General features: G+C 43.9%; 1 protein-coding gene across 4 annotated transcripts in view; it reads left to right on the top strand.

Annotated features, from left to right (window-relative positions):
* The window catches only part of SLC13A3 (solute carrier family 13 member 3), a 128,288-nt gene that overhangs the window by 94,187 nt on the left and 18,851 nt on the right, over positions 1-15,250 (top strand). For 3 of the 4 annotated variants that reach the window (XM_025399165.1, XM_025399169.1, XM_025399167.1), the window contains exons 6-9: positions 267-392; positions 3,419-3,514; positions 4,507-4,611; positions 8,681-8,778. In XM_025399165.1, coding sequence (XP_025254950.1) covers positions 267-392; positions 3,419-3,514; positions 4,507-4,611; positions 8,681-8,778 — 425 coding nt within the window. The remainder of the gene's footprint in view (positions 1-266; positions 393-3,418; positions 3,515-4,506; positions 4,612-8,680; positions 8,779-15,250) is intronic. The other variant, XM_025399168.1, reaches the window with a different exon arrangement.

Here is a 15,250-nt window from a genome sequence, read left to right on the forward strand (position 1 = left end):
CGGGTACCTGTCTGGCCTCCAGGGGGCAGAGATTTTGACTGTAGCGCACCCATTGGTCCCATCGGGTCAGAAGCCAGCAGCCTCCAAAGAAGAGGAAAAAAGAGTGCTGCTATTAGAATAGGTGGAAAACAATGTTCCCAAGACTTCCATGGGACCCTCTCATTCCCCTCTTGACCCACTAATACTAGTACCGCCTGGTCTCCTCTGCCACTCCCCAAATGGGCATGGCTGCCCTTGGCCTGTTCTCATCTCCCACTGTTCTCCAGTTTCTTTCCACAGTGTGACGTGGTGAATTTCGGCTCCTGGTTCATTTTCGCCTTCCCTCTTATGCTGTTGTTCCTGTTGGCAGGCTGGCTCTGGATCTCCTTCCTGTATGGGGGACTGAGCTTCAGGTACCTCTCATTTTCTTCTTGGCAGGTAGAGTGGGGAAGCAGGGAGTGGCCTTTCTAACCTCAGCATCTGCCTATGAAAACTGAGGATGATTGTTATTTCATGTCATATTCTCATTTCTTTCTTTTGTGTATGTATGTATGTATGTATTTAGTTTTACACACAGGGTCTTGCTCTGACACCCAGGCTGGGGTGCAGTGACACAATCGTAGCTCATTGCAGCCTCAATCTCCCAGGTTCTACTGTTCCTCTGGCCTCAGACTCCCAAGTAGCTGGGACTACAGGCGAGTACTACTGTGCCTGGATAATTTTTTTTTTTTTAATCTTTTGTAGAGACAGGGTCTCACTATATTGCCCAGGCTGGTCTCAAACTTCTGACCTGAAGCGATCCTTCCTGTCTTGGCCTCTCAAAGCTCTGGGATAATAGGTGTGAGCCACCATGCTAGCCATATTCTCATTTCTTGACCTCCCGGGATGTGAGGATTAAGTGAGAGGTGTGACCTGCCTGCCACACCCAGACCCTTTGTTAATGTCACATATCATTACTAATTATTAATAGTATTGTCTTTAAGGTAAACACTCTTGACCAGAGAAGAGGGGAGTGCACTATTTCCCATTTCATGGGGCCCTGATACAGAAGATAATCTGGGGAGGCATGAGGACAAAATATTAAATAACACCAAATCATATTATGGGAAATATGTCTTTATCAACTCTCATCACTCAGTCTACTTACATTAAGGAGAAAGTCTCAGTTGGGTGCTAAAGAAACCATAATATCTAACATTTCCAAATCAACCTCTAAACAAAGAAAGAGCAAGCTTCAGACCCAGAGACTTGAGCCAGAAATAATGTCTAGCCAAAATATAATACTGGCACTTTGTTTTCCTATATTTATTTTGGTTACTTCAATTACTTTTTAATATAGTTATGTTAATTTGGATAGGCAACACATACATATGGTTCTTAAAAATAAAAACAACACTGAGAAGTATGCAGTGAGAACCCCTCTTCCCAACCATGGGCCTCTTCACCCACGATATCCTCCCAAACAAGCATCCACTTTTATTGGTTTCTTGTGTAATCTTTCAGAGTTTTCTTAAGCAAATATGAGCAGACATAGATATCTTTTTCTGGTGACAGGCCTCCCTGACAGATTTTAGTTTTTTATTTTATGTATTATTTATTTATTTAGACAAAGTCTCATTCTGTCACCCAGGCTGGAGTGCAGTGGCACCATCTCAGAGTGCAACCTCCAGCTCCCAGGTTCAGGCCATTCTCCTGCCTCAGCCTCCAGAGTAGCTGGGACTACAGGCTCTTGCCACCTTGCCTGGCTAATTTTTTGTGCTTTTTTTTTTTTTGGTAGAGATAGTGGTTTACTCTGTTGGCCAGGCTGGTCTCAAACTCCTGACCTCAAGTGATCCACCCACCTCGGCCCCCTAAAGAGCTGGGATTACAGGCCTGAGCCACCCATGCCCAGCTGTTTTTTTATTTTTATTTTATTTTATTTTTTGTCTTTTACGTTGCAACTCTAGCTCAAAGGAAACAAGCATTTTTATAAGATACATTTCCAGAAGTGGGATTTCTGGATCAGAGAATAAACACATTTTTATTTTAATAGATATTGTCAAATCATTCTTCATAAAAATTTTACATGTTTCCTCTCCCATGCACAATGTATGAGAGTGTCTGCTTCCTTGCAGCAAAGTGGATTTTTGCCAATCTGATAAGAGAAAAATAACTTGCGTTTATTTTATGAAGAGTAACTTTAGGAAACTTTTCATAGGTTTGGAAGCATATGAAAAGTTTGTTCATCGGTATTTTCTTTCCTGTGAATTGTGAAACCGTGTGTTCATATTTTTATAGATTTTTTCAAATGGGTTTTTGGTCCTGTTCTTACTAGTTTCTGGTACGCTTTATATTTTGGAAAGATGAGTGCTTATTCTGCAATAGAAGCTAATTTTTTTTCCTGATTTGTCTTTTGGCTTTGCTTATGGTGCTTTTCTCTCTAAAGAATTGTTTTAATTTTTTTTCAGTCTTTTCTCACATAGTTTCTGAAATTTCAATTACAGCTTAGAAAGGTTTTCCTAATACAGGACTTATAAAAGAATAATCATGTTTTCTTCTAGTATTATATTTTTTACATTTAAACTTCTGATCTATTTGGAGTTCATCCTTATGGTACAGTGTGAAGTTTGGATTCAACTTCATTTTTTTTTGTCCCAAATGTTCACCCAGTGTCCTAACACCATTTATGGACACACAACATTTTACCATTTTGACGAAGTCAAATTTATCTATCTTTGGTGGCTTGTGCTTTGACGTCATATTGAAGAAACTGTTGCCTATTCCAAGGGCATGGAAATTTACCCCTGCCTTTTCTTCTGAGAGTTTTATGGCTTTAGCTCTAACAGTTAGGTCTTCAATCCATTTTGGGTTTAATTTTGTATATGGTGTGAGGTAGGGGTCCAGATTAATTCTTTTCCACTTGGCTATCCAGTTTTCCTAGCACCATTTGTTGAAAAGCTATTCCTTCCCCTACTATTCAGTCTTGGTACCCCTGTCAAAAATCAATTGGCCATAAGTGGATGGGTTTATTTCTTGGCTCTCAATTCTGTTCCGTTGATCTATATGTCTGATGCCATTTACTGAATAGTCCATCTTTTCCACACCAATCTGAGATAGCAACTTTATCATAGACTAAATCCCCATTTGTGACTAAGTCTGTGTCTAGACTTTCTGCTTTGTTCTATTGATTCCTCTGTTTATTCATGTGCCTGTTTGACCCACTCATGGATTTTAAGCCTGGGAGTCATATGATCAGATTCACATTTTTAAAGATCAACCAGGCTGTACGTGGGGAGAACAACTGTAGCAAAGGAAGACAGTTGCAGGGAGACCAGCCATCAGGCAGTTGCAGCCTCCTGGACAGAGAGGATGTGACTTGGTCAGGTGGTGGTGGTGGTTGTAGGTGAGAAGTTAGTTATACCTGCAGTGGACACCCCTAACCTCCCACTTTCTGTTTCAGGGGCTGGAGGAAGAATAAATCTGAGATAAGAACCACTGCAGAAAACAGGGCTCGAGCTGTAATTCGGGAAGAATACCAGAACCTGGGGCCCATCAGGTATATGGGGGTCCTTGGATTGAGGAAAGAGCTGAGTCTTAAATGCTCAGGAAAGCTTCCTCCTGGCCTGGCCTTGGGCCCATGGGGGCTGAGCTCCAGGGGAATTCCAGGACCCATGGCCTGGGAGCCTAGAGGTGGAGAATGGGAGGTGGTTTACACAGTCAACCTCTTGCCCTGGTGCTGGGGTAGAAACCTGAGGACCAAAAAACCCCTCAGAATGTACTTACAGTGGGATCTGCTATCTTCCACCCAAGGCACCATTTCCCTCCCGGTACACAGAATACCTGACACTATCTCAGGTGGCTTCCAGGACCTTGTTTAATGCACATTTCCATATGGTTAAAATAATGGGTTCAGTAGGCCTGTGTTCAAGGACCAGCGGTGCCACTCATGTCCTGTGTGGCTTTGGGCATGGTACTAACCCTCTCTGGGCTCTGCTCTCCAGTCTTTGAAGTGGGTACATTGGGTAACTAGCTCCTCCAACTCTTGGGAATCCTCTCTTTCCACCTCCATCCACCCTCTCCCCAGGTCTGTCCCCTCTCTGTGTCTTCTCCTCTCAGTATAGACAGACTGTGTGTTTTTATGTCTCTCTCTCTCTCTGTATGAATGCTCCTCTTTCTCTTTGCCTACTGCATTTCTGTCTGTTTTTCTTTCTGCTTTTTGGATTCTGTCTCTGTTTCTCACTTTCTTGATTTTCTGTAGGACCCTGGGAAACTCCTGGTGATAATGAAGCACGTGGTTTCGGGGAGGGGGTGACTTGAGGCTCAGGAAGGATCCTGAGGGAGGGTGGAAGTCCTAGGACAGGAATCATTTACAGTCCATTGGCGCCCCTCCCCTTGTTCTGGGCACTCCCTGGGTAGTGGATGACTTCAGCTTTCTTAGAGGCAGATCCCGGGCCCATTCACTCCCAGTGGGCAGCTGCCTGGGCCTGCGCCTGCTGCAGTCTGCCTGAAACCCAGGGTCACCATCATGCCTGCATGTCTGTGCCACAGGTTTGCCGAACAGGCCGTTTTCGTCCTTTTCTGCATGTTTGCCATCCTCCTCTTCTCCCGGGACCCGAAGTTCATCCCTGGCTGGGCCAGCCTCTTCACTCCTGGGTGAGACTCTGGGGACCCACAGGGAGGAGTCCAACAGGGAGGATTCTGGGCTGGGCCACCTGGAGCTGGAGAGGCAGCATTGTAGCTGGGGAGACCTGCATCCAAGTTTCCATATCTTGTCCCATATGATTATTAATAGCTCCCTCTTTCACTCTCAAAAGAGTTTAGGTTTGGGTGATAAAATATGACTTCTCATGTGTTGAGAGCTCTGGATTTGGAGTCAGACTAAACTGGGTTAGAATTCTAGCTCTGCCACTTATGAGCTGCGTGACTGAGCAAATCGTTCATTCATTCAGTCAACATTGATTGAGAACCTATTATGTGCTAAGCTGCATGCTGGGTGCTGGGACACAGACAAAAGCAAGTAGTTAGACAACAAAATAACTGCATTGCAATGAGTGCTATGAAGGAAAGAGTGAGAGGGTTATGCTATAAAATAATAGAGCAGGGGCATTGACTTTGGACAATTCTGGGAAGAGCCAAAGCTTAGGAAGACTGCAGGTGAAAGCAGTGGAGATGCACTGGGGATGTCTACTGAATCCTGAGTCAGAACAAATGTAGCATGTTTGAGAAACTGAGAAAAGCCCAGTGGGACCGAGGCCTGGTAGGAAGGAAGGAAAGTGGGTGAGGAAGGGTAGGGGAGGGCCAGATTAGAGTGTCTTTTCGGGCATATTATGCATTTTGATTTTTTTTTTTTTTTCTGTGAGCAGTGGGCAGCCATTGGAGGGTTGTAAGCTACTCAACTTCTCTGTGCCTCAGTTTCCTAATCTGTAAAATATTATAATAGTACATTTCTCATTGGCTTGTTATAAAGATAAATGAGTTAATACATGTAAAGTGATTAAAATGGCTCATAGAAAGAACTCAATAGCCGTTAGCTATATTCATTACAAAATGGGTAGTGGGGGCAAAAATATAGATGAGGAGAATAGTTAGGAGTTATAACATCATCTAGATGGCCCCTGACTTTTTGGGCCAAATCTGGCCCGCCACTTGATTTTGAATGACTTTTACATTTTTTAAACGGCTGTGGAAAAATCAAAAGACAATGTCTTGTAATACACGAAAATTATATGAAATTCAAATTTCAGTGTCTGCAAATAAAGTTTTATTGACACACAGCCACACCTATTCAATTATATATTGTCTATGGCTGCTTTCACACTCCAATGTCAAATGTGAGTCCAGACAAACACCATGTGGCCTGCAAAGCCAAAATACTTACTGTGTGGCTTTTTACGGGAGACATTTGCTGACCCCTGGTCTGGGGGATGGCTTCAGTGAGGGTGGTAGCAGTGACGATGTAGCAGTCAAGATATCATTCAAAGTTAAATGTGGGACTTGCGCTGGGTTGGTTTGGGGGGTGTGAATGAAAGGAGTGCCTGCATGAATGGTGGTTAGTTGGAGAAGAATATTTTTTAGTGGGCTGGGAATGGCTTATTCATAATTCTATTTTGGACTTGGTTTAGACTTTTCAAGCTCAATAGCCAGTTGGATATGCAAGACTGGAGCTTAGAAAAGATGTTTAGGTTGCATACATAAATCTGGGAGTTGCTGTATAAATTTGGGAGTTAAATCCATAGGAATCAATGGGCTCAGCTATGGAAAGTGTTTAAGGAGAGTATAGAAGACCATGAGGAACCCCGGCACTTGGGAGCTGGGGAGAGGAAAGTGAGTTTACTAGAGAAACAGAAAGATGGTAAGTGAGGTAGAAGGAAAACTTAGAGCTATGGACCAGCAAAAGCCAAGAGAGGGGAGTGTTTTAAGAAGTGTGAGTGGGCACCGTGTCAAATTCTGGTGTGGGTGGGAACATGATTAAATAGAGATGAATCTGCTGGATTTGGTGAAATCTGATTATTTCGATTAGCCCCATCCAAGAGAGATATAATGTGAGCCATATATCTATTTTAAGTTTTTTGGTAGCTACATTAAAAAGGTGAAAAACAGATGAAACTAATATGAATAATATATTTTATGTATAAATTATTAGTGAGATATTTGGCATTCTTTTTTTCATGTGAAATCATCAAAGTCTGGTGTGCATTTTACATTTAAAGCACATGTCAGTTTGGTCTTGCCACATTTCACATGCCCACTAGTCCACATGTGGCTTGTGGCTACCATACTGGACAGTGCACAATCCAGATATCTCACCCTCTGGGCCTCAACCTCTTCCCTGGTAAAATGGGTGACATAAATTCTGATCTCCTGAAGGTTGTTATAAGCAAGAAACAATATAATTTCATAAAGCCATGAAGCTATCATTGCTCTTACCATTTTTTTTATTTTTCCAAAATGTAGATGCTTTATTTTTTTCAGATACAAAATGAGCATTATAAGCATTTCAACAATACAGAAAATGTGAAAATCAGCTGAATCTCAGTCTCTAATTCTGATATACATCTTTCCTGACTTTTAAAAAATGCCTGAGAACTGTTCTACATTGTGATCGTGCTGTTATCAGACTGTATACATTTGTCAAGACTTGTTAAACTATACCCTTAAAATGGGTGCTTTTTATTGCATGTTAATTACACCTCAATGAAACATATGCCAATTGGCTTTTAGAACTCTATTAAAAAGAAGATTTTTTTTAACAGAAACGTGATCACGTCGACATATTATTTGTAATCTGCTTTTTAATTTTGTGTAGAATTTCAAAAGTTATGCATATTCATAAAAATTCAAACAATGCTGAATTGTAAAAGAGTAAGTTAATGGCTCTTTATCCACTTTATGTCCCATTGCCCAGAGATGACTGCAATGAGCAGTTTGGTGTGTGACATTCCAGATATGCACACATATCTTCATACATACACACATACAAATATGTATACATATAACAAAAGACTGTAAAATATAATAATATGATCATGGACAACTTGCCATTTTGAACGAACTTCATTCTTTTTTTTAAATTTTATTTTCTTGGACTCGGGTCACAACTTCATTCTTTTAAAACACCGCATAGTACTCTACAGAATGGGAGCACTTTGATTTATTTAACCAATTCCTTATTAGATTGTGTTCAATGCTTCAAATACAAACTTTTAAAATAAAATTTACGGGGTATCTTGGTTGTATTTCTATATCAATACATAGAGATTGACATTATCTTTTATCTTTTTTTAAACAGATGCAATGTACTTCATAATATGAATGGAACACAATTTCTTTAAATGTGTCTCTCAAAAATCTTCTAATTTTTTTACTCTTATCAATGAACATCCTTGCACATAATCTGTGTACAAAAGTATGACTATTTCTCAAGGTTAAATACCTAGAAGTAGGATAACTGGATCAAAGGGTATTTACATGTAAAATTGGAAACATGTTGCCAAATGCCCCAGGAGGTTAAACTGGTTTATTCTTTCACTAAGGGCGTATGTTCCCAATACCCTCACCAGTTTTACTCCCCTTTTCAAGTCTTGCCTGTTGGCAGATGAATGGTATACCATTAGTGTTTTGATCTGCATTTCTCTGATTATAATGATATTGACCATCTCTTCCAACTTCTTGTCTGTTTGAATACTCTCCTTTCCAAATGTGTGAGTGAAAAGAGCTCTGGTTAGCAATGAGCTCTAGGCTTCGTTGAACTTGGAGCCAGAACAATCTGAGTTTAAGGCCAGGGTGTACAGAATGGGAACACTTCGATGTATTTAACCAATTCCTTATTGAATTGTGTCCAATGCTGAAAATAAAAACTTTAAAATTTACAGGGTAAATTTTACCGGTGAGGGTGATTTATGGGGGTTCCAAGGATTCCAATATTCTGCGGCCCTCAGATTCTCCCCTCTTTGATCGAGTCCCTCTTCCTAGGGTCCTTGAGTTGCGAGGATAAGCATTTGCTTGGGCGCAAGCAGCATCTAAATGCCCCCGGGGAGCTGTGAATGAAGAGCTTTGCACCATGCTTAGTGCATTGCAGGACAGAATCCAGTGGCCCAGCCTCCAACAATGGCCCCTTCACAGCAGGCCTAATTCCCTTCCACAAATCCTCCGTTACAAATCTGCCAAACCTCGGCCCACTGAGATGCCCAGGGTCACATGCTTTGGGGCCTTCTCATTGTAGGTTTCTTTCTGATGCTGTCACTGGCGTGGCTATTGTCACCATCTTGTTCTTCTTCCCGTCCCAAAGGCCCTCTCTCAAGTGGTGGTTTGACTTCAAAGGTAAGGTGGTCAAGGCTGGGGTCTTGGTGGGCTCAGTGAGGACTGTGACGTGGAGTGTGGTCATCAAGGGCCTGGAACCCCCCACTGCACTAACCACGTGGTCCTTCCTGCTTCTCCTTTCACTGTCTGAACCGTTGCCTTGTCTGGGGACAGGGGTTAGCAACTACAGTCTCAAGACCAAATCCAGGCAGCTGTCTGTTTTTGAACAGACTGTGAGCTAAGCACAGTTTTCAGATTTTTAACTGGTTGAAAAAAAAATCAAAAGAAAAACATTTCAGGACGTGTGAAAGTTACATGAAATCTAAATTTCAGTGTCCATGTATCAAATTTTGCTTTCCCCTAAGGAACCTGTGGAAATTTATTTTCTTTAGTTATATTAGTACCTACACAATAGCCTCAATTTTGCCTCTTGGCCCACGAAGCAAAAAATGTTTAGTTTTCTTGCCCTTTGCAGAAAAATGACCCCTTGGCCCAAAGCAGGAGTTGCACGTTGGCTGCCCAAGGGGCCACGCATGGAAAACACAAGCTGGGTTTCAACTGTATAGGAAGTGTTGGGGACTGAGGAGAAACTGCCTGAAGGCATTCCGATTCCATTTTTTAAAAAATCGCTGAGTACCTCTAAACAAAATGCCATAGACTGTGGTCTTCAGATTGCCAGCTTGCGACTTCCTCTGGTGTCCAGCAGATGTCTGCCAGAAGGTGACGCCAACACCTGAGGCTGCCACCTGGGGCAGTTGGCTGAGCTCCTCCGGAGTCAGGAAATAGGGACCATAATCAAACTATTTTCTATTGTTGAGAAAAATAGAGTCACTCAGGATAGCCCTAGCCATGGAAGAGTCGGGGTTTGAGTGTGGGGAGTATAGTGTATGTGTCCTGTAGGAAGATGAGGATTTTACAGGCTCCATAAACAGTTCTTTCTCTCGTCTTCTTTTTTTTAATGGGGTCTCACTCTGTCACCCAGGCTGGGGTGCAGTAGCGCCATCACAGCTCAGTGCAGTCTCGAACTCTTGGGCTCCAGTGAACCTCCCACCTCAAACTCCCAAGAAGCTGGGATTACAGGTGTGAGCCACCTCGTTTGGCTAATTAAAAGAAAAAAAACATTGTAGCAGCTGGGCATGGTAGCTCACACCTGTAATCCCAGCACTTTAGGAGACTGAGGCGGGTGGATTGCTTGAGTCCAAGAGTTTGAGACTAGCCTGGGCAACATGGAGAAACCCCATCTCTACAAATTAAAAAAAAAAAAAAAATACCTGGGCATGGTGAGGCATGCCTGTAGTCCCAGCTACTTGGAAGGCTGAGGTGGGTGAATCAATTGAGCCTGGCAGGTCAAGGCTGCAGTGAGCTCTGATGGCACCCACTGCACTCTAGCCTGGGTGACAGAGTGAAACCCTGTCTCAAAAAAAATTTTTTTTTTTTGTAGTAACGGGGGTCTCACTACATTACCCAGGCTGGCCTTGAACTGCTGGCCTCAAGTGACCCTCCCATCTCTGCCTCCTGAAATGTTGGGACAGCAGGCATGAGCCACCATGTGTGACCCATAGACAGTTCCTGTAGCATAGCTGGACCTCAGGGAGGCTGGAACTGGGCCTAAGGAGGCTTAGCTGTGGTCCTGCGTACTCTGCAGTTGAACAGGATTCAGCTTTTCTCCATTTCTGCTTCTCTTCCAGTCAGTCTTCCAACTGGCTGTTCTCATCATTCCCTCTGTATATAATTTCTTAACCTTTTCCTAGTTTCTGCTGTTTGTTAGGTTTTGTACCTTTATAGTTTCTGCTTCATTTTAGTCTCTACTTTTGTTCCCTTGTAGTGTCTGATCCCCGTGGCTTCTGCTAGCTCCACTTCCTCATGTTTTCTATTCCCTGTGGCATCGCCTCTCACACTTTCTGCCCCTTCCTGGCTTCTTCCACCTGATGGCGGCCACTTCCTCATGGTGTCCAACTGCTCCCTTGAGCCTCTGCTTCCCCCGAGCCTCTGTGTCCTCACAGTATCTGTTTCCTCCTGGCTTCTGCTTCCTCACCCAACTTCAGCCCAATCATGCCCCCTGTGTGTCATGCGGCCTCTCTGTTCATTCTTTCACCTTCAGGTGTCACTTCTCTTCGCCCAGTGGGTCTCTGTTTCCCATTGATGCATCTGTAAGATGTAAGAGTCGGGTTGGTCCAGCTTGTTGTTCTTTGGGCAGATTTCCTCCCACAAGGCTACTTCACAGCCTCATAGATCCCTGGCCAGCCTATGGATCAGCTGCCCTTGGTCAGGTGCCCATCCACGGTTCTGGCACCTGGGGGTGAACTCACAATGCCCAGGGCTTTCCCTCAGCTGGGGCCATGGGGAAGGCCCTATTGTTACAGGGCAGGGAGCCCCCAAATTGGGGCTTAGTCTGGGAGGGTTCTTGGCTGCTTCATCCAGGAAGGAATTCCAGGACAAGCCAGTGGTGTTAGACAGCAACTTTTATTGAAGCGGCAGTGCACAGCAGCACAGAGGTTCTGCTCCTTGTGGAGTGGGGCTACCCCATAGGCAGTGTGCCCAGAGTAGTAGCTCAGAGGCAGTGCTGCAGTCATATTTATATGCACTTTTAATTATGTGCAAATTAAGGCATAGTTTATGCAGAAATTTCTAGGATAAGGGTGTTAACTTTTAGGTTGTTGAGTCATTGCTATGAAAAGGGATGGTAACTTCCGGGTGTTGCCATGGCAATGGTAAACTGACATGGTATACTGGTGGGCATTTCTTATGGAAAGCTGCTTCCACCCAGGACCTGTTTTAGCTGGTCCTCAATTTGGTCTGGTGCCCAAGCCCCACCCCTGGAGTGAGTCCTGCCTCCTACTTTACTATGACACAGCTGACTGGCATCCCAGCTCTGCTACTACTTTTCTGGGTGACCTCAGGGAGGCTCCTATATTCTCCGAGCCTTGCTTTCTCACTTAGAAAATGAGGGAGTCCCTTAGATGCCTTCCACCTCTGGCTTTTACTGGCTTTATAGATCAGGGGTTGCAAACTCAACTGCCTACAGGGAGGTAACACTTATTTTATATATAAGATATATATTCATATGTTTTATAAATATATAATCTATAAAACATATATAATATATAATATATAATATAGATTATATGTAATATATATATATATTTTTTGACCTGTGTTTATCTTCAGATGGAAGGTAACATTTATATGCAGCAGATTGAGTTCAGGAAAATGTGTCTCAAGAAACATATGGCCCTCCTTGTCAATCTTTCCTTTCCCATTTTTGAAACAGAGAACAGTTTCCTTATTATACAAAGGGAGACAACAGCTGAGGTCAGTAAGAAGTGGTGAGAGGCTGGGCGTGGTGGCTCACACCTGTAATCCCAGCACTCTGAGAGGCTGAGGTGGGTGGATCACCTGAGGTCACGAGTTTGAGACCAGCCTGGCCAACATGGCGAAACCCTGTCTCTAATAAAAAATACAAAAATTATCTGGGTGGGTGGTGCATGCCTGTAACCCCAGCTACTTGGGAGACTGAGGCAGGAGAATTGCTTGAACCTGGGAGGTGGAGGTTGCAGTGAGCCAAGATCATGCCACTGTACTCCAGCCTGGGTGAAAGAATAAGTCTGTCTCAAAAAAAAAAAAAAAAAAAAAAAAAAGAAGTAGTGACGGCCTCAGTCTTGTCGCAAGGCAGGGTCTATGGAAAACTGGTGAGCCAATCCCCACTTAAATTAAAGGGGGCAGATATTACTTAGTTTTCACTGATTGTACCCATGCAGGAAAACAGAACTAGTTTAGTCAGATTTGCTGATTTTTCAAAAGAAGCCAAAAATCTAGATTTTTATGTGGAATCTCCCTGGTTTTAAATATTGGCAACTCATTAAAGTTGAAAAACAAATACTATGTGGGCCAACCACAGTAGCACTAAAACACGTGTATTGAGTCTGGTCCATGGAATGCCAATGTGTGCCCTTAGCCCAGGGGTCTTTGGACTGGAGTTTCCAGCATTGCCCAGAGGGTGGGGAGGGAATTCCATGAGCACTGCCTGTCCTTTGGCCACCAGTGACCCTGTGCAGACTTGGCTGATGTGATACTTTCTGGTATTTAACACTAAAGACTTTTGTGGAGTCTTATATTGTGGTCAGTAAGTTTCCAAAGAGAGTAAGTGACTTGTTCAAGGTCACACTGCTCATTAAAAAGAGTCAGGGCCAGGTGTGGTGGCTCACACCTGTAGTTCCAGCTACTTGGGAGGCTGAGGCAGGAAGATTGCTTGAGAAGTTCAAGGTTGCAGTGAGCTGTGATGGCGCCACTGCACTCCAGCCTGGGCAACAGAGTGAGACCCTGCCTCAAGAAAAAAAAAAAAAAGAGGGGGAGAGAGAGACAAAGAGAAAGAGAGAGAGGACCTAGAACCAGACATTCAAGCCAGCCTTGATTTTCTTCTTATACTCACCCCACTATTCTTTTATGGGTCTGAGTTGCACTTGCGTTTCTCACCCTTTGTGGTCATTCAAATATTGATTGAGTGCCTACTATGTGCTAGGCACTGTGCTTGTGGTGGAAAAGTAGTTGATGATGATGGTGATGATGATGATGACGACGACTTCTCTTTCCTCTTTGTCAACTAGCTGTTCCTCTAGAGAGCTTCGTGACTCACTCCATCACTTCATTCAGGGCTCTGTCCAAATGCCACCTCCTGAGAAACCTTCCCTTACTGCACCATCTAGAAAATCTCCCTCCTGTGTTACTCTTTGTTCATTTACCTTATTTTATTTTTCTTCATAGCACATGAAATTTCTTGACATTATTTATTTATTTTTTAAGACAGGGTCTTGCTCTGTTGCCCAGGCTGGAGTGCACCCACACAGTCTCAGCTCACTGCAACCTCTGCCTCCCAGGTTCCAGCGATTCTCATGCCTCAATCTTCCAAGTAGCTGGGATCATAGGCACCCATCACCATGCCCAACTAATTTTTGTATTTTTAGTAGAGATGGGGTTTCACCATGTTGGCCAGGCTGGTCTTGAACTCCTGACCTCGGGTGATCCACCCACCTCATCCTCCCAAAGTGCTGGAATTACAGGCATGAGCCACCATGCCCGGCCAGTGTATTTATTTGTTTATCACCTGACTTCCCCCCTGGAATATAAGTTCTCCAAGGAGACGAATTTTCTCTGTTTTGGCCATTTCTGTATCCTGAGAGCCTGGAAGAGTGTTTGACACATGGCAGGTACTCGATATATATTTGCTAAATAACTGTCCAAGGACTTGCTCTGGGCAAGGCCCTGGGATGAGTCCTTTGCACAGAGGGACCATTTCATCTTTCCAGTAAGTCTCTGAGGGAAGTGCTGTTACGCCATTTTGCAGAAGAGGAAATCGAGGCTCACAAAGGTAGTGACACTGGCCCAAATCACACAGTTGGGGCACAGCAGAGCCAGGATTCAAGTCTAGTTTAAAGCTTGTGCCTTTAGCTACTGCTATAGACAGCCAGCGAATATCAGGTTGAGCTGCAGTGGGAAATCCACGTAGTCAGAGATTGTGCTTATGAGAAATAGCAGCAAAGGCATGGTTGGATGGGAAAACAATAAAAACCGTGGTAGCTAACATTAACTGAGCACTTGGCATGTGACAGACAGTCTGATACGTGCTCGCCATTTAATCTGCATTACATGGGACCCTGCTCAAGGCCTTCTTCCTTCCTCTGTCCCATCCACCCTTACCTGCTGTGTGGGGTGAGTCACTTCACTTTTTCAGACCTTTTGTACTTCTTTAATGAAATATTTTATCACCTGAAGGCAGAGGGCTGGGCCACCTGCCATGTCTGGTTGCCTTGTCCAGTTCTGGGCTTAAGTGTATGTTGCATTTGGCCCAAGAATCCCCTCAAGGTATATGACATCTGCACCACATGTAGATACCATGGGCTGCATGCACCTGTGGGCTGCATAAACCTGTGGGCTGCATAAACCTGTGGGCTGCATACACCTGTGGGCTTCATACATCGGTGGGCTACATACACCTGTGGGCTTCATACACCTGTGGGCTGCATACACCTGTGGCCACATACACCTGTGGGCTGCATACACCTGTGAGCTACATACACCTGTGGGCTGCATACACCTGTGGGCTTCATATACCTGTGGCCACATACACCTGTGGGCTGCATACACCTGTGGGCTGCATACACCTGTGGGCTTCATACACCTGTGGCCACATACACCTGTGGGCTGCATGCACCCGTGGACTGCATACACCTTTGGGTTTCATACACCTGTGGGTTTCATATACCTGTGGACTCCATACACCTGTGGGCTGCATACACCTGTGGACTGCATACACCTGTGGGCAGCATGCACCTGTGGGCGGCATACACCTGTGGACTGCATGCTTACTGGTAGAGGGATTTTATTAAGTAGCTTTTATTATCTTTATTTCCTGACTATAAAATCTTGTTTTAGGTAAACCACTGTGTAACATTTGGAAAAAGCTCAAAAGGAGAAGCAAAATGTCCATAACTGCTTG

Source organism: Theropithecus gelada, chromosome 10 (assembly GCF_003255815.1).
Source record: "Theropithecus gelada isolate Dixy chromosome 10, Tgel_1.0, whole genome shotgun sequence".
In the NCBI taxonomy this organism is placed as follows: Eukaryota; Metazoa; Chordata; class Mammalia; order Primates; family Cercopithecidae; genus Theropithecus; species Theropithecus gelada.